A 26,895-nucleotide genomic window follows, 5' to 3' on the forward strand; every position below is an offset into this window, starting at 1 on the left:
AACTTAAAGATAGCATAAAGATTCTTAGCCCATCATCGTTCCATTCTCTCCAGTGGGGCCTAACTAAAACCGTTGAACTAGTAATTGAAATCACTAGCTAGTATCTCAAGACTGTGCACCCCTACAAGGATTATGTTCTCACTGCATATGAAAAGATATAAAAAGAACCAAAATCTTTATGTAAGCAAATCTAAACAACAGCTTCAGCTTGCCTTTATTAAAAACAATATTTCTAGAAGAGAAAATACCTAAAGACCATATGGTAAAGTTGTACGAGAGAACATGTTCCACAAATCTGATAGTCTGCCAAGGCCTTTGGTTAAAAACATTAAGTTATTAATCTGCACCTAATTACATCCTTTCACAGACCATGGGCTTCATCATGCAGCCATAAAGATTCCTCCACTTAAAACTAAGAAACAAATGAGGTTTTTCTAAAGAAACCCCTATTTCCTTTCTGCCTTACCCAACACCATTTTCTTACCCCAGTTGTACCTCCTTTAATCTGGCAACCTCCTCTTAAGGCTAGTTGCCTTCTTGCCCCACTCTATGCCTCACTGTCTTCAGGCTCAAGAAGTGAATTAGTTATTTTCAAAATTTTGGATATGAGATCAAGAAATAGACTTTACAATACAGTACACACATACAAAACAAAAATTTCTCAAAATGATAGTTTAATACAGTCTGATATTTTCCATTCTATTTCCTCCTTTCAAAATGGTGATCGACTACACTATTTTCACAAGGCAAGCTATGACCCACAGTTTAAGAAACAATACATAAGAAGTACATACATCATGACCAAGTATTTATTCCAGTAATAAAGGTTGGTTTAACATTCAAAAATCAACTAATGTAATTCACCATATGAAAAGTAAAATCACATCATCATCTCAATAGAGGCATAAAAAAGCACTGGACAAAAGTTAACACCATGCATGGAAAAATAATTCTGAATAAACTAGGAGCAGACGAGAACTTCCCCATAACTACAGGGACTTGTACAAAAACCCTACAGTTGCGATCATACTTAATGATGAAAGACTAAAATGCTTTTCCCCTAAGATAGAGACAAGGCAAGGATGTCTACTCTCACCACTTCTATTCAACATTGTACTGGAGGTTCCACCTGACACAGTAAGGCAAAAAAAAATAAAATAAAATAATAAAAATAAAAGGCATCCAGTTTAGAAATGAAATAAAACTGTGTTATTTCCCAGATGACATTATCATCTATGTAGAAAATCCTATGAATCTTAAAAAAACAAAAACAAAAACACCAAACTACCAGAACTAATAAATGAGTTTAGCGAGGTTACAAGATATAAGACCAACATAAAAAATAAAATTAATTAAAGGCACAAGAGCCATATGAAAGAGCTCCCAATGGACAAAGCTGGAAAAATCTGGGCAACAAAATAAATTAAATATTATTGGATTATAACTCAAAGTATAAAATAAATATACACGAGTCTACACAGATAAAAAACATGACTGAATAAGTAAATAACTGGGAGAAAACAGATTAATCTCCCACACAGAAAAATTTTAAATAAATTAATAAGATATTCAAACCTTAGGGAACTGCAGAACTCCTCATTCATTTTGTGTGTGCTGCACATAGTACTTCCTTCCTTCCAAAACATACAGTATGAAAGTGGGGAAGAGAGTAATTTTATAGTGGATAACCTGACAAACACTACATCAGCCAGGTAATCAAGGTCAATGTCAACCATAAGAGATCTAAAGACACATACAGACTGAAAGTGAGAGGATGAAGAAGGTATTCCATGCATATGGAAATCAAAAGAAAGCCAGAGTAGCAATAACTATACCAGAAAAAATAGACTTTAAAACAAAGGCTGTAACAAGAGACAAAGAAGGACATTACATAGTGATCAATCCAAGTAGAAGACATAACAACTGTAAATATATATATGCACCCAACATAGGAAAATCTAAATATATAAGCAAATATTAACAGACATAGAGGAAGAAATTTACAGTAACACAATAATAGTAGGGGACTTTAACACCCCACTTACAGCAATGGACAGACTATCCAAACAGAAAATCAATAAGGAAACACTGTTGTTAAATGACACATTAGACCAAGTGAACTTGATTGATATTTAGAGAGCATTCCAACTGAAAGCAGCAGAATGCACATTCTTTTCAAGTGCACACAGAACATTCTTCAGGACAGATCACATGATAGACTACAAAACAAGTTCATTAAACTTGAGAAGACTGACAACATATCAAGCATCATTTCTAACCACAATGCTCTGAGACTAAACATCAAATACAAGAAAAAAAAAAGCACAAACGTGGAGGGTAAACAATATGTTCTAAACAACCAATGAATCACTGAAGAAGTCAAAAAGGAAATTGATAAAAAACCTGGAGACAAATGAAAACAAAATGATACAAAACCTATGGGACTCAGCAAAAGCAGTAATAAGAGGGAAGTTTACAGCTATACAAGCTTACCTCAGGAAACAGAAATATCTCAAATAAACAACCTAAAGAAACTAGAAAAAGAAGAACAAACAAAACCCAAAGTTAGTAGAAGGAAAGAAATTATAAAGATCAGAGCAGAAATAAATGAAATAGAGACAAAAAAATAGAAAAGATAAATGAAATAAAGAGCTGGTTATTTGACAATTTAAACAAAATTGATAAACCTTTAGCCAGACTCTTCAAGGAAAAAAAGAGGGCCCAAATCAATAAAATCAGAAATAAAAAAGAAGTTACAACTGACATCACAGATATACAAAAGATCATAACAGACCACTACAAACAACTATACATCAAAAAATGGACAACCTAGAAGAAATGGACAAATCCCTAGAAATGTACAATCTCCCAAGACTAAATCAGGAAGAAATAGAAAATATGAACAGACCAATTATCAGTAGTGAAACTGAGTAATTTTTAAAACTCCCAACAAACAGAAGTCCAGAACCAGAGGGCTTCAAAGGTGAATTCTACCAAACAGTTAGAGAAGAGTTAACACCTATCCCTCCAAATTATTCCAAAAAACTGCAAAGGAAGATATACTTTCAAACTCATTCTACAAGGTCAGCATCACCCTGATACAAAAACCGGACAAAGATACCACAAAAAAAAAAAGAAAGAAAATTCTAGGCCAATATCACTGATGAACATAGATGCAAAAATCCTCAAGAAAATATTAGCAAACCAAATTCAACAATACATTAAATGTATCACACATCATGATTGAGTGGGATCTGCCCCAGGGATGCAAGAATGGCTCAAAAATCCACAAATCAATGTGATAAACCATATTAACAAACCAAAGAATAAAATCATATGATCATCGCAACAGATAAAAAGCTTTTGATAGAATTCAACATGTGTCTATGATAAAAACTCTCAACAAAGTGGGTATAGATGGAACAGACCTCAACATAATAAAGGCCAAATATGACGAACCCACAGCTAACGTCATACTCAATGGTGAAAAGCTTAAAGTATTTCCTCTAAGATCAGGAACAAGACAAGGATGCCCACTCTCCCCACTTTTATTCAACACAGTATTGGAAGTCCTAGCCACAGCAATCAGACAAGTGAAAAAAAAAATAAAAGGAATAAAATTGGAGAGGAAGAAGTACAACTGTCAGTTTGCAAATGACATGATACTATACACACAAAAATCCTAAAGACACCAAGAAAAAAATACTAGAACTCATTGATGGATTCAGTAAAGTTGCAGGATACAAAATAATATACAGAAATTTACTGCATTTCTATACACATATATCAGAAAGAGAAATTAAGTAAATAATCCCATTTACCATCACATAAAAAAGAATAAAATACTTAGAAATAAACCTACCTAAAAAGGCAAAAGATTTGTCCTCCGAAAACTAAAAGACAATGATGAACGAAACTGAAGACAACACAAACAGATGGAAAGATATACTGTGTTCTTGGATTGGAAGAATCAATATTGTTGAAATGACCATACTACCCAAGGTAATCTACAAATTCAATGCAATCCCTATCAAATTACCAATGGCATTTTTCACAGAACTAGAATAAATAATTTTAAAATCTTTAAGAAAACACAAAAGACTCCGAATAGCCAAAACAATCTTAAGAAAGAAGAGCAAAGTTGGAGGTATCACACTCTCTGATTTCAAACTACACTACAAAGCTACAGTAATCAAAACAGTACAGTATTGGCACAAACACAGACACATAGATCAATGGAACAGAACAGAGTCCAGGAATGAACCCACACTTACACGGGCAATTCATCTACAGCAAAGGAGACAAGAATACACAATGGGGAAAAGACAGCCTCTTCAATAAATGATGTTGGTAAAACTGGACAGCTGCATGCAAAAGAATCAAACTGTACTAATTTCTCACACCATGCACAAAAATAAATGTAAAATGGATTAATAAAGACTTAAATGTAAGAAAGGAAACCATAAATAAAACTTCTATAAGAAAACATAGGCAGTATGCTCTTTGACATTGGTCTTAATAATATTTTTTGGATATGTCTCCTCAGGCAAGGGAAACTAAAGCAAAAATAAACAATGAGACTACATCAAACTAAAAAGATTTTACAACCTGAAGGGAACTATCAACAAAAGGAAAAGGCCACCTACTGAATAAGAGACAGTACCTGTAAATGATATATCCAACAAAGGGTTAAAACAGAAAACAAAGAACTCATACAACTCAACATCAAAAAACAAAAACAAAAACCAATTAAAAACCGATCAGAAGAGCTGAATAGATACTCTCCCAAAGAAGGCAGACAGATGGCCAGAAGGCACCTGAAAAGATGTTCAAAATCACTAATTATGAGGGAAGTGCAAATCAAAACCACAATGAGATATCACCTAATACCTGTAAGAATGGCTATTATCAGAAAGATCACAAATAACAAGTATTAGAAAGGATGTGTAGAAAGGGGAACCCCCATGCACTGCTGGTGGGACTGTAAATGGGTGCAGTCGCAATGGAAAACAGTAGGGAGGCTCCTCAAAAAAATTAAAAACAGAACTACCATACAATCCAGCAATTCCACTCCTGGGTATTACCCCAAAGGAAACTGAAACACTAATTATAAAAGATACATGCACCCCTATGTTCATTGCAGCATTATTTATAATAGCCAAGATATGGAAGCAACCTACCTGCTCATCAATGGAAAATTACTCAGCCATAAAACAGATACTGAGAATAAACAGGTGGTTGCCAGAGGGGAGAGGGGTAAGGAAGAAGAAAAATAGGTAAGGGAGATTAAGCGGTGCAAACTTCCATTTGCAAAATAAATGAGTCATGGGTATGAAATATACAGTGTGGGGAATATAGTCAATAATTATGTAATATCATTGCATGGAGACAGATGGTTAACTAGACTTATTGTGCTGATCATTTTGAAATATATAAAAATATTGAATCACTATGTTGTGTAACAGGAACTAACATAGTGCTGTTGGTCAATTATACTTCAAAAACAAACAAACACAGAAGAGAGACCAGATTTGTGGTTACCAGAGGGTGGAGGGAGGGGGAATTGGATGAACGCAGTCAAAAGGTACAAACCTCCATTTATAAGATAAATAACACTAGGAATGCAATTTACAACATGACAAATATAATTAACACTGTTGTATGTTATATATGAAAGGTGTTAAGAGAGTAAATCCTAAGAGTTCTCATCACAAAGAAAAAATATTTTTTTCATTTCTTTTATTTTATATGCATGTAATATAATGGATATCCACTAAACTTACTGTGGTAACCATTTCATGATGTATGAAAGTCAAATTATTATGCTATACACCTTAAACTTATACAGTGCTGTATGACTTCAACACAATTATATCTCAATAAAACTGGAATAAAAAATGATAAAACATGCTGATAATATGTACCCTTGATATGACAATAAAAATGTCACTTTACCTTTGTGGTCTTCTTGTCAAAAACCCAAAACCCATTCAAATTAAGAGAAAAAGATTATACAAATTCTGTTTGAGAGACACTGAACAAAATATCTGACCAATACCACTCAAAACTCTCAAGGTCATCAAACACAAGGAAAGTCTGAGAAACTGTCACATTCAAGAGGCGCCTAAAAAGAAATGATGACTATATATAATGTGGTATTCACAATGGGTTTCTGGAACAGAAAAAGGACATTAGCTAAAAAACTAAGGAAATTTGAATAAAATATGTACTATAGTAAATAATAATTTATAAATATTGATTCATTAAGTGCAATAAATGTACCATACTAATGTAAGATGTTAATAATACAGGAGATGGGATATGGGCTGTATGAAAACTCTCTGTACTATCTTTACAACTTTTCTACAAATCTAAAAGTATTCTAAAATTAAAAGCTTATTTAAAAATCATTGAGCTGCATATGGAAGGTTTATCTCAATAAAAAGTTATTGAGGGCTTCCCTGGTGGCGCAGTGGTTGAGAATCCGCCTGCTGATGCAGGGGATACGGGTTCGTGCCCCGGTCCGGGAAGATCCCACATGCCGCGGAGCAGCTGGGCCCGTGAGCCATGGCCGCTGAGCCTGCGCATCCGGAGCCTGTGCCCCGCAACGGGAGAGGCCACAACAGTGAGAGGCCCGCATACCACAAAAAAAAAAAAAAAAAAGTTATTGAGATAGGGCTTCCCTGGTGGCACAGTGGTTGGGAGTCTGCCTGCCGATGCAGAGGACACAGGTTCGTGCCCCAGTCCGGGAAGATCCCACATGCCGTGGAGCAGCTAGGCCCGTGAGCCATGGCCTCTGAACCTGCACGTCCGGAGCCTGTGCTCCACAACAGGAGAGGCCACAACAGTGAGAGGCCCGCATACCTCAAAAAAAAAAAAAAAAGAAAAAAAAAAAAAAGTTACTGCAATAAAAGTGTTGATTGTGTTTCCATGTACTAGCAGCAAACAATCGGAAATTGAAAATTTTCAAGTACTGTTTACATTAGTATAACAAGTTTGAAATTTTTAGGGATAAATCTGACAAAGGGTGTATAAGACATACTGAAAACTGCAAAATACTGCTGAGAGAAATTAAACAAGACAAAATAAAATGGAGAAATAAAACATGTAATAGATCAGAAGACAGTACTGTTGTCAATTCTCCCAACAGATTTATAGTTCCGAAGCAAATTTCTAGCAGGCTTTTTGGTAGGAACGACAGGCTGATTCTACAATTTATATGAAAATGCAAAAGACCTGGAATTTCAAAATAACTGTGACAAAGATTAATCGAGCTGGAGGCCTGTACCACCAATTTCAAGACTTATTTAAAAGCTACAGTAATCAACAGTCTGATATTGGTGTAAAGATAGACAAATAATCAACAGAACAAAAGAGAGTCCTGAAATAGACCCAAGTTTATAGTTAGCTGATTTTCAACAAAGGTGCAAAAACAATTCAATGAGAAAAAGATGACATTTTCAATAAATTGTGTTAGAGCATTGTATAGCCATATGCAAAGACAAAAAAAAAAAAAAAAAAAAGAAGAACCTTGACACTTACCTCACATCACAAATAACAAATTAACTCTAAATGGATCACAGACTAAAACCTAAGAACAGAAACTACAAAACTTCAGTAAGAAAATACAGAAGAAAAACTTGGTGACTTTGAGCTTGGCAAAGATTTCTATAACACAACAAGAAATTCACAAATCAAAAAGGAAAAATATCAATAAGTTATACTTTATCATAATTAAAAACTCTGTGCATCAGAAGACACTGTTTCTGGGACTTCTTTGGTGGTCCAGTTGTTAACAATCTGCCTTCCAGTGCAGGGGACGCAGATTCAATCCCTGGTCAGAGAAGTAATATCCCATATTCCACGGGGCAACTAAGCCTGCACGCCACAACTACAGAGCCTGCACACCACAACTACTGAGCCCACACACCACAACTAGAGAGAGGCCCATGCACTGCAATGAAGAGCCCACATGCCACAACAAAATCTCCTGCATGCTTCAACTAAGACCCAATGCAGCCATAAATAAATAAATAAATATTAAACAGATTTTAAAAGACACTGTTTCTAAAGAACAAGCCACAGACTGGCAGAAAATATTTACAAAACATGTCTGAAAAAGGACTTGTATCTACAATATATAAAGAACTCTTGGGCTTCCCTGGTGGCGCAGTGGTTGAGAATCCGCCTGCCGATGCAGCCGACACAGGTTCGTGTCCTGGTCCGGGAAGATCCCACATGCCGCGGGGCGGCTGGGCCCGTAAGCCATGGCCGCTGAGCATGCGCGTCCGGAGCCTGTGCTCCGCAACGGGAGAGGCCACAACAGTGAGGGGTCCGTGTACCACAAAAACCAAAAAAAAAAAAAAGAACTCTTAAAACTCAAAAATAAGACATCCCATGACTAAAACAGGCAAAAGATTTAAACAGACCCTCAAACCAAAGAAGGCATATGGGTGGTGGATAAGCACATTGAAAGATGAACAACATCACCAGTGTATAGGAAACTGCAAATTAAAAACCACAGTCATATACCACTACTTATACACTAAAACGGGTAAAATTAAAAAGACTGACTATAATGAGTGTTGGTGAAGATATGGAGCAAGTGGAACTCTCATATACTTGCTGGTAAGAATACGAAACATACACTTCGGAACCACTTTGGAAAGTTGTAAAGCAGCTTCTTTAAAAAGTTATATATGTTGCAGAGAATTCCCTGGCAGTCCAGTGGTTGGGACTCCATGCTCTCACTGCTGAGGGCTGGGGTTCAATCCCTGGTCTGGGAGCTAAGATCCCACAAGCCACGAGGTGTGGCCAAAAAATTTTTTTTAATTTATATATGTCAGGAATTCTCTGGCAGTCCAGTGGACTTGGAACTTTCACTCCCAGGGCACAGGCTCAATCCTGGGTCAGGGAACTAAGATCCTGCAAGCTGAGTGGTGCAGCCGAAAAAAAAAAGAAAAAAAGTTATGTATGCACCTACATATAACCCAACCATTCTACTCCTACATATTTATTGAAGAGAAATGAAAAGCAAATATCCTCACAAAGACTTATACATGAATGTTCATAGCAGCTTTATTTGTAACAACCTCAAACTAGAAAAAACACAAGACCATCAACAGATAAATGGATAAAGAAGTTGTGGAACATACACAATGGAATACACTCAGCAATAAGAGAGAATGCATAGCACTCCCTCTTGTGAGAGCACCTGAATCACAACTGACTGCTGAACAAACATCGACAGGAAGACACTGGAACTCACCTAAAAAGATACCCCACATCGAAAAACAAAGGGGAAGCCACACTGAGATGGTAGGAGGGGCACAATCACAATAAAATCAAATCGCATAATTGCTGGGTGGGTGACTCACAAACTGGAGAACACTTATGCCACAGAAGTCCACCCACTGGACTGAAGGTTCTGAGCCCCATGTCAGGCTTCCCAACCTGGGGGTCCAGCAACAGGGGAAGGAATTCCTAGAGATCAGACTTTGAAGGCTAGCAGGATTTGATTGCAGGACTTCGACAGGACTGGGGGTAACAGAGACTCCATTCTTGGAGGGCACATACAAAGTCCTATGCACATCAGGACCCGGGGGAAAGAGCAGGGACCCCATAGGAGACTGAACCAGACCTACCTGCTAGTATTGGAGGGTCTCCTGCAGAAGGGTGGAGAAAAGGACACTGGGAGCAGAAATTCTGGGAAGTACTCCTTGGCATGAGCCCTCCCAGAGTCTGCCATTAGCCCCACCAAAGAGCCCAGATAGGCTCCAGTGCTGGGTCACCTCAGGCAAAACAACCAACAGGGAGGGAACCCAGCCCCACCCCTTAGCAGACAAGCGAATTAAAGTTTTACTGAGCTCTGCCCACCACCAGTCCCTCCCATCAGGAAGCCTGCAAAGCCACTTAGATAGCCTCATCCACCAGAGGGCTGACAGCAGAAGCAAGAACTACAATTCTGCAGCCTGTGGAAGTAAAACCACATTAACAGAAAGATAGACAAAATGAAAAGGGAGAGGACTTTGTACCAGATGAAGGAACAAGATAAAACCCCAGAAAAACAACTAAATGAAGTGGAGATAGGCAACCTTCCAGAAAAACATTTCAGAATAATGAGAGTGAAGATGATCCAGGACCTCGGAAAAAGAATGGAGGCAAAGATCGAGAAAATACAAGAAATGTTTAACAAAGACCTAGAAGAATTAAAGAACAAACAAACAGAGATGAACAATACAATAACTGAAATGAAAACTACACCAGAAGGAATCAATAGCAGAAGAACTGAGTCAGAAGAACGGATAAGTGACCTGGAAGACAGAATGGTGGAATTCACTGCTGTGGAACAGAATAAAGAAAAAAGAATGAAAAGAAATGAAGACAGCCTAAGAGACCTCTGGGACAACATTAAACGCAACAATATTTGCATTAAAGGGGTCCCAGAAGGAGAAGAGAGAAAGGACCTAGAAAATAACTGAAGAGATTATAGTCAAAAACTTCCCTAACATGGGAAAGGAAACAGCCACCTAAGTCCAGGAAGTGCAGAGTCCCAGGCAGGATAAACCCAGGGAAAACACGCCAAGACACACAGTAATCAAATTGACAAAAATTAAAGGCAAACAAAAATTATTGAAAGCAACAAGGGAAATATGACAAATAACACACAAAGGAACTCCCATAAGGTTAACAGCTGATTTCTCAGGAGAAACTCTACAAGCCAGAAGGGAGTGGCACGATATATTTAAAGTGATGAAAGGGAAGAACCTACAACCAAGGTTACTCTACCCAGCAAGGATCTCATTCAGATTCAATAGAGAAATCAAAAGCCTTACAGACAAGCAAAAGCTAAGAGAATTCAGCACCACCAAACCAGCTCTACAGCAAATGCTAAAGGAACTTCTCTAAGTGAGAAACATAAAAGAAAAGGACCTAGAAAAACAAACCCATAACAATTAAGAAAATGGTAATAGGAACATAAATATCGATAATTACCTTAAATGTGAAAGGATTAAATGCTCCAACCGAAAGACACAGGCTTGATGAATGAATACAAAAACAAGACCCATGTATATGCTGTCTACAAGAGGCCCACTTCAGACCTAGGGACACATACAGACTGAAAGTGAGGGAATGGAAAAAGATGTTCCATGCAAATGGAAATCAAAAGAAAGCTGGAGTAGCAATACTCAGATCAGATAAAATAGACTCTAAAATAAAGAAGTGAGAGAGTGGCAGGGACATATATACACTACCAAATGTAAATTAGATAGCTAGTGGGAAGCTGCCGCATAGCACAGGGAGATCACCTCTGTGCTTTGTGACCACCTAGAAGGGTGGGATAGGGAGAGTGCGAGAGAGGGTGACTCAAGAGGGAAGAGATATGGGAACATATGTATATGTATAACTGATTCACTTTGTTGTAAAGGAAAAACTAACACACTAATGTAAAACAGTTATACTCCAATAAAGATGTTAAAAAAAAAAAAAAAGAATGTTACAAGAGACAAGGAAGGACACTACATAATGATCAAGGGATCGATCCAAGAAGAAGATATAACAATTATAAAAATATATGCACCCAACATACGTGCACCTCAATACATAAGGCAACTGCTAACAGCTATAAAAGAGGAAATCAACAGTAACACAATAATAGTGGGGGACTTTAACACCTCACTTACACCAATGGACAGATCATCCAGACAGAAAATAAATGAGGAAACACAAGCTTTAAATGACACTACAGACCAGACAGATTTAACTGATAGATATTTATAAGACATTCCATCCCAAAACAGCAGATTACACTTTCATCTCAAGTGCACACAGAACATTCCCCAGGAAAGATCACATCTTGGGTCACAAATCAAGTGTAGGTAAATTTAAGAAAATTGAAATCATATCAAGCATCTTTTCTGACCACAACTCTACGAGATTAGAAGTGAGTTACAGGAAAAAAAAAAAAAACGTAAACAACACAAACACATGGAGGCTAAACAATATGTTACTAAAAAACCAAGAGATCACTGAAGAAATCAAAGAAGAAATCAAAAAATACCTAGAGATAAATTACAATGAAAACATGACAATCCAAAACCTATGTGATGCAGCGAAAGCTGTTCTAAGAGGGAAATTTATAGCTATACAAGACTACCTCAAGAAACAAGAAAAATCTCAAATAAACAATCTAACCTTATACCTAAAGGAACTAGAGAAAGAAGAACAAACAAAACCCAAAGTTAGTAAAAGGTAAGAAATCATAAAGATCAGAGCAGTAATAAATGAAATAGAAACACAGAAAACAATAGCAAAGATCAATAAAACTAAAAGCTGGTTGTTTGAGAAGATAAACAAAATTGGTAATTCTTTGGCCAAGACTCATCAAGAAAAAGGGAGAGGTCTCAAATCAATAACATCAGAAATGAAAAAGAAGAAGTTACAACAGACACTGCAGAAATACAAAGCATCCTAAGACACTACTACAAGCAACTCTATGCCAATAAAATGGACAACCTGGAAGAAATGGACAAATTCTTAAAAAGGTATAACCTTCCAAGACTGAACCAGGAAGAAATAGAAAATATGAACAAACCAATCACAAGTAATGAAATTGAAACTGTGACTAAAAATCTTCCAACAAACAAACGTCCAGGAGAGATGGCTTCACAGGTGAATTCTAACAAACATTTAGAGAAGAGCTAACACCCATCCTTCTCAAACTCTTCCAAAAAAACTACAGAGGATGGAACTCTGAAACTCATTCTATGAGGCCACCATCACCCTGAAACCAAAACCAGACAAAGATACTACCAAAAGATAAAATTAAAGACCAATATCACTGATGAATATAGATGCAAGAATCCTCAACAAAATACTAGCAAACAGAATCCAACAACACATTAAAAGGATCATACACCATGATCAACTGGGATTTATCCCAGGGATGCAAGGATTCTTCAATATACACAAATCAATCAATGTGATACACCATATTAACAAATTGAAGAAGAAAAATCATATGATCATCTCAATATATGCAGAAAAAGCTTTTGACAAACTTCAAAACACATTTATGATAAAAACTCTCCAGAGAGTGGGCATAGAGGGAACCTACCTCAACATAATAAAGGCTGTATACAACAAACCCGCAGCAAACATCATTCTCAATGGTGAAAAATTGAAAGTATTTCCTCTAAGATCAGGAATAAGACAAGGATGTCCACTCTCACCACTATTATTCAACATAGTTTTAGAACTCCTAGCCACGGCAATCAGAGAAGAAAAAGAAATAAAAGGGGCTTCCCTGGTGGCACAGTGGTTGAGAATCCGCCTGCCGATGCAGGGGACATGGGTTCGTGCCCCGGTCCGGGAAGATCCCACATGCCGCGGAGCGGCTGGGCCTGTGAGCCATGGCCGCTGAGCTTGCGCGTCCGGAGCCTGTGCTCCGCAACGGGAGAGGCCACAACAGTGAGAGGCCCACGTACTACAGAAAAAAAAAAAAAAAAAAGAAATAAAAGGAATACAAATTGGAAAAGAAGAAGTAAAACTGTCACTGTTTGCAGATGTCATGATACTATACATAGAGAATCCTAAAAATGCCACCAGGAAACTACTAGAGCTAATCAATGAATTTGGTAAAGTTCCAGGACACAAAATTAATGCACAGAAACCTCTTGCATTCCTATACATTAATGATGAAAAACCTGAAAGAGAAATTAAAGAAACACTCCCATTTACCATTGCAACAAAAAGAATAAAATACCTAGGAATAAACCTTCCTAGGGAGACAAAAGACCTGTATGCAGAAAACTATAAGACACTGATGAAAGAAATTAAAGATGATACCAACAGAGGGAGACATATACCATGTTCTTGGATTGGAAGAATCAACATTGTGAAAGTGACTATATTACCCAAAGCAATGTACAGATTCAATGCAAGCCCTAAGAAACTACCAATGACATTTTTCACAGAACTAGAACAAAAATGTCACAATTTGTATGGAAACAGAAAAGACCCCGAAAGCCAAAGCAATCTTGAGAAAGAAAAATGGAGCTGGAGGAATCAGGCTCCCAGACTTCAGACTGTACTACAAAGCTACAGTAATCAAGACAGTATGGTACTGGCACAAAAACAGAAATATAGATCAGTGGAACAGGATAGAAAGAGATAAACCCATGCACCTATGGTCAACTAATCTATGACAAAGGAGGCAAGGATATACAATGGAGAAAAGACAGTCTCTTCAATAACTGGTGCTGGGAAAACTGGACAGCTGTATGTAAAAGAATGAAATTAGAACACTCCCTAACACCATACACAAAGATAAACTCAAAATGGATTAGAGACCTAAATGTAAGACCGGACACTATAAAACTCTTACAGGAAAACAGAGGACGAACACTCTTTGACATAAAACACAGAAAGATCTTTTTTGATCCACCTCCTAGAGTAATGGAAATAAAAATAAAAATAAACAAATGGCCTCGAATGAAACTTCAAAGCTTTTGCAAAGCATAGGACACTACAAACAAGACAAAAAGACAACCCTCAGAATGGGAGAAAGTATTTGCAAACAAGGCAACTGACAAAGGATTAATCTCCAAAATATATAAAAAGCTCATGCAGCTCAATATTAAAAAAACAAACAACCCTATCCAAAAATGGGCAGAAGACCTAAATAGACATTTCTCCAAAGAAGACATACAGATGGCCAACAAACAAATGACAGGATGCTCAACATCACTAATCATTAGAGAAATGCAAATCAAAACTACAATGAGGTATCACCTCACACCAGTTAGAATGGGCATCATCAGAAATCTACAAACAATAAATGCTGGAGAGGGTGTGGAGAAAAGGGAACCCTCTTGCACTGTTGGTGGGAATGTAAACTGATACAGCCACTATGGAGAACAGTATGGTGGTTCCTTAACTAAAAATAGAGGTACCATATGACCCAGCAATCCCACTACTCGGCATATACTCTGAGAAAACCATAATTCAAAAGAGTCATGTACCACAATGTTCACTGCAGCTCTATTTACAATATCCAGGTCATGGAAGCAACCTAAATGCCCACTGACAGGCAAATGGATAAAGAAGATGTGGTTCATATATACAATGGAATATTACTCAGCCATAAAAAGGAACAAAATTGGGTCATTTGTAGAGATGTGGATGGATTCAGAGACTGTCATACAATGTGAAGTAAGTCAGAAAGGGAAAAACAAATATCGTATATTAACGCATATATGTGGAATCTAGAAAAATGGTACAGATGAACCGGTTTGCAGGGCAGAAATTGAGACACAAATGTAGAGAACAAACGTATGGACACCAAGAGGGGAAGTGGTGGGGGTGGGGTGATGAGATGAATTGGGAGATTGGGATTGACATGTATGCACAGATGTGTGTAAAATAGATAAATAATAAGAACCTGATGTACAAGAAATAAATAAAATAAAATTTAAAAATTAAAAATAAGAATGTATATATGTGTAAAACTGAGTCATTCTGCTGTACAGCTGAGATTGGCACAACATTGTAAATCAACTACACTGCAATAAAAAAAGGTAATAATAAAATATGGAAAGAGAATGCAGTGCTAAAACTGGCCTGAACTCTTACAAAAAGTAATCTGACAGTAAGTTTGAGTGTGGGGCAGAGAATACTCCTCTATATTAAAAGAGACTAAAAAGACCTAACAACCAAACATGTGAATCTTGCCTCCTGAACTGAAATAAAAATGGTGTAAAGACATTCTTGAGACCAGTAGGGATTACACGCCTGAATGGCTGTTTATTTCCTTGGATGTGATGTGGTGCTCTAATGGTGTAGAGTGGGGTCTCTCAGCCTCAACACTTTGGAGACAGAAAATTCTCTCTTCTGGGACTTTAGCAGCATTTCTGGCCCCTGCCCACTAGGTGTCAGGAGCACCACACCCGTTCAGGAGCAATAACCTGAAGTCAGTGCTGGTTTAGAATTAGGAATAAAGGTTGCATCACATCATGAATTTACTAAAGAAACACCTTAAAATGGTTAAATGGTGAATTTTATGTTACGTGAATTTTTTCTCAATAAAAAATGTAATTAAAAAAAAGAGAGAGAACACCTAAGGCTTCCCTGGTGGCGCAGTGGTTAGGAATCCGTCTGCCAATGCAGGGGAAATGGGTTTGAGCCCTGGTCTGGTAAGATCCCACATGCCAGGGAACAACTAAGCCCGTGCGTCACAACTACTGAGCCTGCCCTCTAGAGCCCGCGAACCACAACTACTGAGCCCGCGTGCCACAACTACTGAAGCCTATACACCTAGAGCTGTGCTTGGCAAAAAGAAAAGCCACCGCAAAGAGAAGCCAGAGCACCGCAACAAAGAGTAGCCCCCACTCGCTGCAACTAGAGAAAGCCCGCATGCAGCAACGAAGACCCAACACAGCCAAAAGTAAATTAATTAATTAATTTTTAAAATATTATAATTAACATTAAGTACACAAAATAAACTCTTTTAAGTCCTTCAGTGAATTGATCAAAACATCCTCTTTATCAAAAGAGCCTTCATATCTCATTAATTAAATTAGACTATGATGCCTAACCCATTAAAGAGTAGATAATGCTAATTACTATTTTCAAATAGCTGACTATAAGTTATAAAACTCACTCATGCAACATCAGAAAGAACTGGTCACAGCTTTAAGTGCATTGCCAAACCTTATATACTAGAAGACATTCCAAGAGAATTGCATGAGCCTGTAGCTACATGGTAAAAACAAACAAACAAACAAACATGAAGTCGGTGCCTGACAAAAAGAAAAATTAGAAAATATTCTCAAAGTATCTTTATGTGGGGCATAGTAAGTGCTTGCATCTACAGAAAGAAAAAAAAATGGGGAATAGAAGAATTACCTGAGGGCAGGAAATTCAGACAAAAGGTCCCTACTCGTGGTGAAAGCAAGCAGTCAGTTGTCAGGGTTTCTTAGACTCTTCTGGTACTCATTTGGGTGATTATGAAATTCACAGCACACCAATCTCCACCACAGCCAGCAGGGATCGCTGCAGGGAATGGGTACACAGGGGACACAGAAGGGAGCAAGTTTAAGGGAAGGAAGAGGAAAGGAATGATATGATAAAAATATTTAGCTCTGATGCACTTTAAAGAAAATACAGTTGTATTTCACACTGGATTAACTAAAGGCAAATGCTGCTTAAATTCTAAGATAAATTAATCATTTATGATTTTCTTCATTCTCTCTACCACTGGTAGCACTACTACTCTATTAAATCAGTATTTTCAAATTTTTATATTAAAAATAATATTTAACAAAAATGAGATAGCTATGTTGTACAAAAGTTATACAAAGACTGAACTGTACAATTCAACATTAAATGAAACCAATTAGCACAAGCACTCTAAAAGACAAGCAACCTACAAATACAAATTGTCAAAATTTTAACTGCTGAAAGGCCCAGTTAAAACTATAATCCTTATTTCATTTCATAGAGAACACTATAGAGTAAAGTTACCTATGAAAAATAACCCACAAAACCAAGAGATCTAGCAATAAACTACATCTATATACTCAAAAGTAAATTGGAGAACTAAGGTATTAGAAAAAAGTTTTAATTTAAATTTTTTGGATATGAATCAACTTTTTAATCCTGCCAAAAATGTATTCAGTTTATGAATACATGTATTTATACCCTATGTGTTCTATGAAGGCCAAAGTAGTATAAATCTATTTCTCCAGTCAGCTAAAAATGTTTCTGAACAACTACTATGTACCACAGTACTGTGGCAGATGCTAAAGATACAATGGTGAATAACACAAGCATAGTTACTGCACTCAGAATTCAAAGCCTATCAGGGTTATTCTACCCTTAAAGAGATGACAGTCTGTGGAACTAATAAACATGAAGCTTTTGTTTTAATAAACAGACAACAGTAGAGGAAAACAACACGATGCTATGATAGCAGTGGCAAAAATGAGCCAGAGATTCCTCTCTTAATGGTATTTTTGGGTAGAAAAAGACTGCATTATACATATAGCTAAAATGAAGTCTTAAAGGATAGACTAATATAGATTCAAAATTTATACACAACATTCTCTTTGGCTGGGAGAAGTCTCAAAATAAGTCAGTGAATTATGAGACAGATCAATAGTAAGTCTAATGCCTGAAAAAAAACCCAAACAAACAATAAGTTAACATATCCTGAGTCAAATTTGCTCAGCTCTTAATTTCGTTTTAATAACTTGGTCTTGATATGATAACTGCTCAAATTTCACTTGTGCAAATAGTCATAAAGCCTTTCACTTGTAACTTACGTTCAATGTGAGCTAATACCAACTTGTAAATACCAATATTTAATAAATATTAAATTATTCATCCTAAGTAACATAATATGCAGACTTTAAAACATATAAACTGATAAGAGATCAACTTATTAAGGAAATGTTTAGACTGGAAACTGCAGTATTAAGGCAAAGTGCAATATTGCAAAAAAGTGATATTGCAAACAAATTATGCAAGTACAAAGAAATAAATGGAGAAATTGTCCTTCCCCAACTTTAAAGAATTGCTGAGTCAAAGTTGCCCAAGCTTTAAAGGACTGCAAAGTCAAAGTATTCCCAAGTAATGAAAGAATCTCCTAAGGGATATTGCAGGAGGATGATAAAACACCATAAAAGAGTAATAAGGGAAATGCCAAAAACTAAAAGAAAAGCAAACTGTTAGGTGGGAACCACAGCCTGAACAGGTAGTATAGAATAATCAAATTATAAGGGTGCTGGATCAGTGACAACCACTCAACACTACCTGTTAAACCTTGGGAAAGTCAAAAACCTCAATGTTTTAATAACCTCCTTCTAGGAGACAGGAACAAATACCTTCTGATTCTAGGATTATAATATTACAACATCCAATGGACCAAGCATCCAATCTCCATTTCACCTGAAGTTTTCAAATCAATCTCCTAAAAGTAACTTGTCCAAGAATCAATATCTGGTTATAGTTGTAAATTAATGTGAAAGAAATGGGCACCTTGCTCAATTTCAGATGCTTCTACATAGTGTATGTAATAGAAAAAAAGAAAAATCCACCCCCTAAAATTCAACTCACAATTCACTTTTCTGTAATTATCTATTGCATAAGCCAATGGATAACCACACACAAAAAACACTGATATTGTTGTTGCCCGACTATAAGAGGTGCAGTCTAAATTAGCTTACAAATAAAAGGGATCTCCATTAAGATATTTAATAGGCATCCAAATTAATGTATCCAGAGCTAAACTCCTGATCTTTTTCCATAAGCCTGCTCCTCCTGCATATCTTCTCCAGCTTAATTAACAGCAACTCCATCTTGTCAGTTGCTTATGTCAAAGTCATCCATAACTGTTCTCTTTCTCAATGCACATCTTATCAGCAAATCCTGTGCCTCTGCCTTCAAAACACATCTAGAACCTATGTATCCCAACAACTCTACTGCATCCACCTAGCTCCAAGCCAATATTTTTCTTTTCTGGATAGTTATCACTTTTCATTGGGCTCCTTCTTCTGCCCTTGCCCTCCTATTATTTATTTCCCACTTGGCTGCAGTGATCAATGGCTCAAAGCCTTCCAGTGGCTTCCAATCTCACTTAGGGTAAAAGCCAAAGTCACTACAAGGTTCCACAAGATCTGGCCCTTGTTTTCTCTTTGATCTCATCTTCCTCTACTCACCTCACTCCTCACCTCACTTCACCTATATTGGCGGCCTCGATATATTTGCCAAAAAATGACAAGTAAGCTTCCACTTCTGGATCTTTGTATTTGTTCCCAACCCCACTTTCAGGTCTCTTCTCAAATAACATCTTCTCAATTAAGCCTTCTCCATCACTAGATTTAAAATTGCAAACTTTGTCCCCGCCTCCTTGCACTTCCTATCCCCTTTCTGTGTTATTTTTTTCAACAGCACTTATCACAAATTGATATAATGTACTTCATTTATTCATTTAATTACTCTCAGCCTTCTCTGATTAAAATGTAAACTCCATTGAGGGCAGGAATTTTTGCCCAGCACTATGGACCAGCACCTGGTACAAAGTAGCACTCAGTAAATATTTGCTAAATAAACAACTAGTATATATAGCATTATTGGAGTAAATCAGCATTATTGGAGATTATTTTTAAAACAATACAATTTAACTAACCAAACATTACTTCAAAAAATCCCCAAACTTATAAAAGTAAATTTATTTATAATCCTAAAAGGTAATATTTAACTCACTCTTCTCCCAGTTGCCTCATCCAAGTAAACCAAATCTCACAAATTTGATATGGCAGTACAGTTCTAGAAATAGGTTACATTTAGTGATCCTATTCATGCTTCTTATGCCAGAATAGGAATCACTGAAATTTTCCAAGAGCTGAGACCATGTATCTCTAATGCCCAGTTCTCAATAACCTGGTACATATAAACTCTCAGAAATTATTTATTGAACTTTAAAAGTGAAAAATGTAAATAATTAGCCTGTCAACGATTATATGAAATTATAATTTGAGAAAATAATTTTTTAAAGCTTTTTATTTTTTAAAAAATTATTTATTTATTTTTGGCTGCAGTGGGTCTTCGTTGCTGCACACAGGCTTTCTCTAGTTGTGGCAAGCGGGGGCTACGCTTCGTTGTGGTGCGCAGGCTTCTCACTGCGGTAGCTTCTCTTGTTGAGGAGCACGGGCTCTAGGCGCATGGGCTTCAGTACTTGCAGCACATGGGCTCAGTAGCTGTGGCTCACCAGCTCTAGGGCACCGTCTCAGTAGTTGTGGCACACGGGCTTAGTTGCTCCGCGGCATGTGGCATCTCCCCGGACCGGGATCGGACCTGTGTCTCCTGCATTGGCAGGCAGATTCTTAACCACTGCGCCACCAGGGAAGTCCTGAGAAAGTAATTTCCAACAGTCTAAATAATCTATGTTGTATTTCTTTTTAAGAATGTCCTTTACAAGACCAATTATAGACCCAGTGGTATTCATCTCCAATTACATGCACCTTAACTTCTCTTCAGCGATGCACTTCCATGGCCTTTTCTGATACCTTGCCCTAAACTACGCTTACTCTAAAATCTTAAACTTTAACATATATGACACTTTCAGACAAAACATCTAATCCTTCCAGTTTTCTCATTTGTTCTTCTCAACTGCTCTTCCAGTAGATAAAATTTCCAATCTTTTGAGGGTTTTTTCCTTTTCTCCCCAGGCTATCATCAGCTGCCCCACCCCCCTTCTATCCTTATACAGCCTAAGCCATCCCATCAATACAGTGTGAGGCACTCAAACCTCGCTTCACTTTGCCATTCAGTCACAAGATCATGCAAGCCCTCAACCCTTCCTAATCTCCTTAACAAATATTCCAAATATTTAACAATCTTCTCAGGCTACGCTGCCTTTCTACTTGTTCCTTCCCCTTTGTTTAGGGAGCATGTCTTGTTGACACTGTCAAGTAGTTTCTCTTACCTAGATCCCTGGAGCTGACCTGTATCCAAGCCCTTCCCAAGTCTGGTTCTCTAACCTTCCCACACCCTCTGTGGTATACTGATACCCTTCTACATTACTTTTCTACTTAAGTTAACCAGAGCCCCTCCAGAGACTATGTTTCCACCCCCAGACAACTGAACCCTGGACTCCAAACCAAACTGATAACCATGCACCTTTAGTGATCATGTCCCTCTTTGGTCAGGAACTCTTTATTAGCAGTCACCTCCTGGGATGAAGTTCAATTTCAATTTCCTTAACATAGCAAATGAGGCCCTCTGAAATCTAATTAAGTTCAGTGCCTATTAAAGACACCAAATGCAACAGCAAAGCGTGACTCAAATTAGTTCTCCCCATGACCATATTTTTGCTCTATAACCCTTTGCCATTGCTAATTGATCCATGGATAAACAGAACTGGCCCAAACAGATTCTCTCTCCCAGGAATCTGAAACTTGACAGGAGATCAGATTGGGAGTTATGAGAGATGGGACAGCACCCTAAAGCAGTGGTTCTCAACCAGGAGCAATTTTGCCTTCCAGGGGACATTTGGCAATGTCTGGAGACATTTTTTCATTGTCAAGACTGTGGGAGTGCTATTGGCATCTAGTGGGTAGAGACTAGAGATGCTGCTAAACATCCTACAATGCACAGAGCAGCCCTTTACAACAAAGAATTGTCTTGTCCAAATGTCAATAGTGCTGAGGTTCAAGAACGCTTCCAATTAGGCCCTATGAGTTGTCTAGTTCCAGATTCTGTGACTCACCCCAAGAGCTTGCTGTTACATTTCCTTTTTCAGCCTAAGTTAAACAGAACAGCTTTTTGTTGTCTGCAGACAATATAATCTTAACTGGCATAGTACCCTAGTTTAATAATCTGACATACATGTGTATACTTTAAACCAGTTTCTCAACCTCAGAACTATTGACACATAGGCCAAATAATTCTTTCTGTGGGGGACCGGGCTGTGTACTGTAAGATGTTTAGCAGAGTCTCTGGCCTCTACCCACTAGTCACTGCCCCACCCCCACCCCTGCCAAGTTGTGCCAAAGGGGTAAAAACACCCATATTTGATAACTACTACTTAAAATTATACGAAGACTGTACCCAGGTGTGGTGTATGTCTGTCCTGCCAACCCCCCAATAAACCTTGTGCCCAGCATAATATGCCTTGAGCCAAAGGAGTAGTGGGGAGCATTTGTATCTAAATCTTCCCCACCCCTTTTCAGGTCCTGGCTTAAATGTACCCCATCTTCGAGCTTCTATTCCCCGCCTCTGCCTTTGCTGGAGCACGCATGTACACATACCACAGTAACAGGTAATGAGGCCTTGAGCTGAAAGGTAGCTCCTGCTCTTATTTCTTTTCTTACACTTGTTCTAACTTTCCTTTAGAAGTTTCCATTTCCTTCTGAAAAAAATACTCTCCTAGAGAAGCCTCCAAAACATATTTTATGCTGGTGATGGTATGAAAGATCAGGGTAAATTCTCCTTCAAAGGCTTTTCCTGTTTCACTTCTCTTAAAATGCAACTACTCCAAGCCCCATATCCAACACACACACACACACACACACACACACACACACACACACACACACACAAACTCTCCCTCTTCAGTACTGTTTTCATTAACAATGAAAGAGATGCTTGGAATACAAACTAAACAGTTAGGCAGGGAACAAGTATATAGATTTACACTTCTCAAATAGTTCAGCATTTGCTTAAAGCATCTGTTAATCTCTTAAGAATAATTCTCCTTTCATACTTTTCCAATACACCAGTTTCTTAAGCCCCTATATCTAAATAAACCTGGTTTTAACCTTACAATTTCACCATACTTCAATCTCAAAGCTCAGAGTAAGCACTCTCTTTCTCCTGTTGCTTCCTAGATAGTCTTCCTTACTGGAAGACCCCTTATATAAAGGGTCATTTTCCTAGTCCTTCCTTTCCAGGACACCGACACCACATTTATCCAATGATTCAATTGCCCACTATTCCCTAAAACCACAGGAAAATTGGTCATGCCCAATATCTGCAATAATATTGGTGGCTTATAGTCTTGCCTTAGTTAAAAAAAAACAGCAATGTGAGGGATAGTCAGTTCATTGTTGTCATTCATGCGTTCATTCAAAAAATAGTCGTTGAGTGCCTACATTATTCTAGACTCCAAAAAACAAACAACAGCAACAAAAATCCCTGTCCTCATGGAATTTACATACAGTGGAGAAGACAAACGAACTGCAAATAAATAAGTATATATTATGACAGATGAGAATGAGCGCTACGGAGAAGAGTATGGTCAGGTAAGCCTTCCGTTAAGAAGGTGCCATGAGTTCCATTCACTGGCCATAAGAAAGGTACTGGAAGGTAATATGTTCGAAGTATTTCCTATCAAACTGTGTTCCAGATGATTAGATCAGTATAGTGACATCTTCATTACTGAATAACCTGTAAAATTAAGCTTGACCCAGGTAATTTCAAAAGTTCATTCCTACTTGAGTAACTATAATTTATCACAACATCCACCTTGTTTCTTCTACTGTCATCCTTTATGTTTATAAATAACTGTATTTTTCTTAGGAGATGACAGCAACAGCAGTAAGATTAATATTTTAACCAAGAATATGGATTTGATGCTCTTCAGTTCATCTGACTTAAGGAAGTTCTGAAATGTGAAATAACTGAAAACCCAAGTGCTTCAAAAACTCATCTCAAAAAAATCATTGTTATTTACAACACAGCTATTGAAAATCATACAGATTAAAAAGTAATCCTCGGGAGTAGCATTGACATATATACACTACCAAATGTAAAACAGATAGCTAGTGGGAAGCAGCCGAATAGCACAGGGAGACCAGCTCCGTGCTTTGTGACCACCTAAAGGGGTGGGATAGGGAGGGTGGGAAGGAGATGCAAGAGGGAGGGGATATGGGGATATATGTATACGTATAGCTGATTCACTTTGTTATACAGCAGAAACCAACACACCATTGTAAAGCAATTATATTCCAATAAAGATATTTAAAAAATAAAAAGAAACAAACAAACAAGTAATCCTCAAGGCTCAATTCTGAATGTATCTGTTTTGTGAAGTTAGCCATTACCTTTACAACTAATTTTTAAGAGTCCTTCCAAACTGGAGTTCTACAAGAGAATTAAACTCCAATGCCCTAAGGCACTCAGTGACTGAACAAACTTTTCTCCCATGCATCTAGAATGGAACTAGCTAAGTACTATCATCCTAGGGAGAGTAAGAAAATAGAAATTCAAATCATTTTCTATAGGTCTGAATTTTCTTGTGGGAACTGAGTATGAGAAAGGCTGGAGGACATCTGATAAGTCAGATCTTACTTAAATCATAAAAAATAATAATAAAGATAAAATCTTCCAAAATGAGATAATTCATTACTGGACTATACAATTTTAAAAGAAACTTTCCAACTAGTGATAATGTTAAGAAATGTAGTTTCATAAATGCTGCTATAATTTGTTACTTTAAAAAAATACATCTTATTCAATGTTATAAGTGAGGAAAATATTTGCTGAATCACAGAAATAATGATTTTGTTCCCTAATATATAACCTGTGGTATACAACGATTTGGAAAATCAAGAATTGTCTGTACTACGAAAGTATATCATCACACCCAAGTGTTTTCCTAAAATCAGTTAAAATTAATCAACTTACAGACAAATAACAGAGAAAAGGGTCATAACTAAGCACTTTGAATTCGCTGTTAACAACTTGCAAACAAGATCCTACATTTAGCCTGTGTCTTGAGACAAATATGGAGAAGTCAGGGGCAGTAACAAACTGCCAGCTTTACTGAGTCATGATTCTGACTAAAACCGCGTTACGAAATGGAAAGAATGACAAGTCTTGGGTTTATTACCACAGATGTTGACTCCCTGAATTTATGGGTCTTAGATTAAAATAAAGCAAAAAACAAAAAAAAACCCCTGCTTTGTACGAATGATGTGGGGCTAAAACGACTCCAGAAAGAACTCGCCAAAGCTGGTAACTCTGATTATTTACCTAAAACAAATCCTAACTGTGCAAACAGGCACACCCTCTAATGCATCAGACTGGGAACGACGAGGTAAGGTGAATTAGGAACAATAACAAGGTTAACATTTCAGTGAGAAAAAAATTCTCAGCCCTAACAGTCCACACTGCGCTAGACGCCCTCGGTTAACGGAACCACTCAGCTCCGAATGGAGGCGACAAGACACCGGGCACCTGGGTGACAGACCATCTGCAGCCTCCGCGCAGGACCGCCCGAGAGGGGTCCTCCAACCACCCCCAGACGCCGTGCCGGCGACGATCCCAGTCCGCAGCCTCCCCCCGGCAGCCCAACACGCTCCTCCGCGAGCCACTCGGGAGAGAGAACCCGTCCAGGGGCGAACCCATCCAGGGACGAACCCGTCCGGGGGCGAACCCGTCAGGGGACTGACTCGTGAGGCCAGTCTTGGGCGCCGCAGGAGAAGGGAGATCCGGGGCAGCGACCTCTGCCCGGACTGGAGCGGGGAGTCCGAGGGTCGCCTCCCGCTCGGCTGCCAGTCCCCGCCGCTCCGGAAGCCTCAGGTTGCCTCTGATAACCGACTAGGGCGGAAGCGGACTGGCGCCCACGCCCGAGGCTCTGACTGACCTGGAGAGGTGCTTCAGGATCTGTTTCTTGATGAGCCCAGCCATGGTGCCGAAGCGGGGGGCGCCGCGCTCTCTCTCCGTTCCTCACTGCCTCCTCTCTTCGTGGCCGTCTCCTCTTTGTCTGGGTTAACCCGGCCGGAGGAGAGGCGCGTGAGCACTCACGCCCGGGACAGACCTGAGGCCCCGGCCGAGGCCACAGCCGCCACCGCTGCCGCCAGGGACCGGGAGCATTCCGCTCAGGTAGCCGCGGCCGCCGCCGGCGCCATCTTGGCTGCAGCATCACCTAAGAGATCTGGGGGAGGGCCGGAGTGGGGCGGGCTCGGAGAGGGGCGGGCTCGTGGCGGGGCGGAGCAACGCAGGCTCCGGACTGGCTCTTGCTGCCCCGCCTCCCTCGCTGGGACTAGTGCGCTGGCCGTCTGCTGCCCTGACGCTGTTGGGTTCTTTGACTCCCAACACCAGAAGCTTCTTGGGTTTTAGACCTCCGTCTCCACGCTCTAGTCATGTTCCCGTCTCCATCACTGAGTTCTTCATACACATCTTCTCTTTTTCATTTCCCCGTCAGAATTTGCTCCACAAACGGCTCTAATTGCTTTGCTTTCTTTACCTACTCACCTTTCTTCATATTCTTGCCTCAGTGTCTTATCATTTGCTTAGATGTTCTGCTTTTACCCGGGCTAAATGCTATAATTTGATGTTTCCTCTAGAAATTCTAAGAGAAGTAAAAGTTGATAATGTGTCTTAATAGAA

The 26,895-nt window shown here is 38.5% G+C and overlaps 2 protein-coding genes across 15 annotated transcripts in view; one reads left to right on the plus strand and one right to left on the minus strand.

The window, feature by feature from the left end:
- The window catches only part of BLTP3B (bridge-like lipid transfer protein family member 3B), a 92,349-nt gene extending 65,900 nt beyond the window's left edge, over positions 1-26,449 (minus strand). For 9 of the 13 annotated variants that reach the window (XR_010835881.1, XR_010835880.1, XM_067009957.1 and 6 more), the window contains exon 1: positions 26,150-26,449. Coding sequence is in view for 7 of the 13 variants with exons in the window: in XM_067009957.1 (XP_066866058.1) it covers positions 26,150-26,193 (44 nt within the window). In the remaining 6 variants the exon portion in view is untranslated. Of the gene's footprint in view, positions 1-16,905; positions 17,053-26,149 lie in introns of all 13 variants that reach the window. The other 4 variants (XM_067009955.1, XM_059081898.2, XM_067009953.1 and 1 more) reach the window with 1 other exon arrangement.
- Positions 25,635-26,895, plus strand: part of ACTR6 (actin related protein 6) — a 37,705-nt gene continuing 36,444 nt past the window's right edge. Inside the window, exon 1 of one of the 2 annotated variants that reach the window (XM_059081973.2) lies at positions 25,635-26,388. The gene's annotated coding sequence lies outside the window, so the exon portion shown is untranslated. The remainder of the gene's footprint in view (positions 26,389-26,895) is intronic. The other variant, XM_067009962.1, reaches the window with a different exon arrangement.

Source organism: Kogia breviceps, chromosome 12 (genome assembly GCF_026419965.1).
Source record: "Kogia breviceps isolate mKogBre1 chromosome 12, mKogBre1 haplotype 1, whole genome shotgun sequence".
Taxonomy (NCBI): domain Eukaryota; kingdom Metazoa; phylum Chordata; class Mammalia; order Artiodactyla; family Physeteridae; genus Kogia; species Kogia breviceps.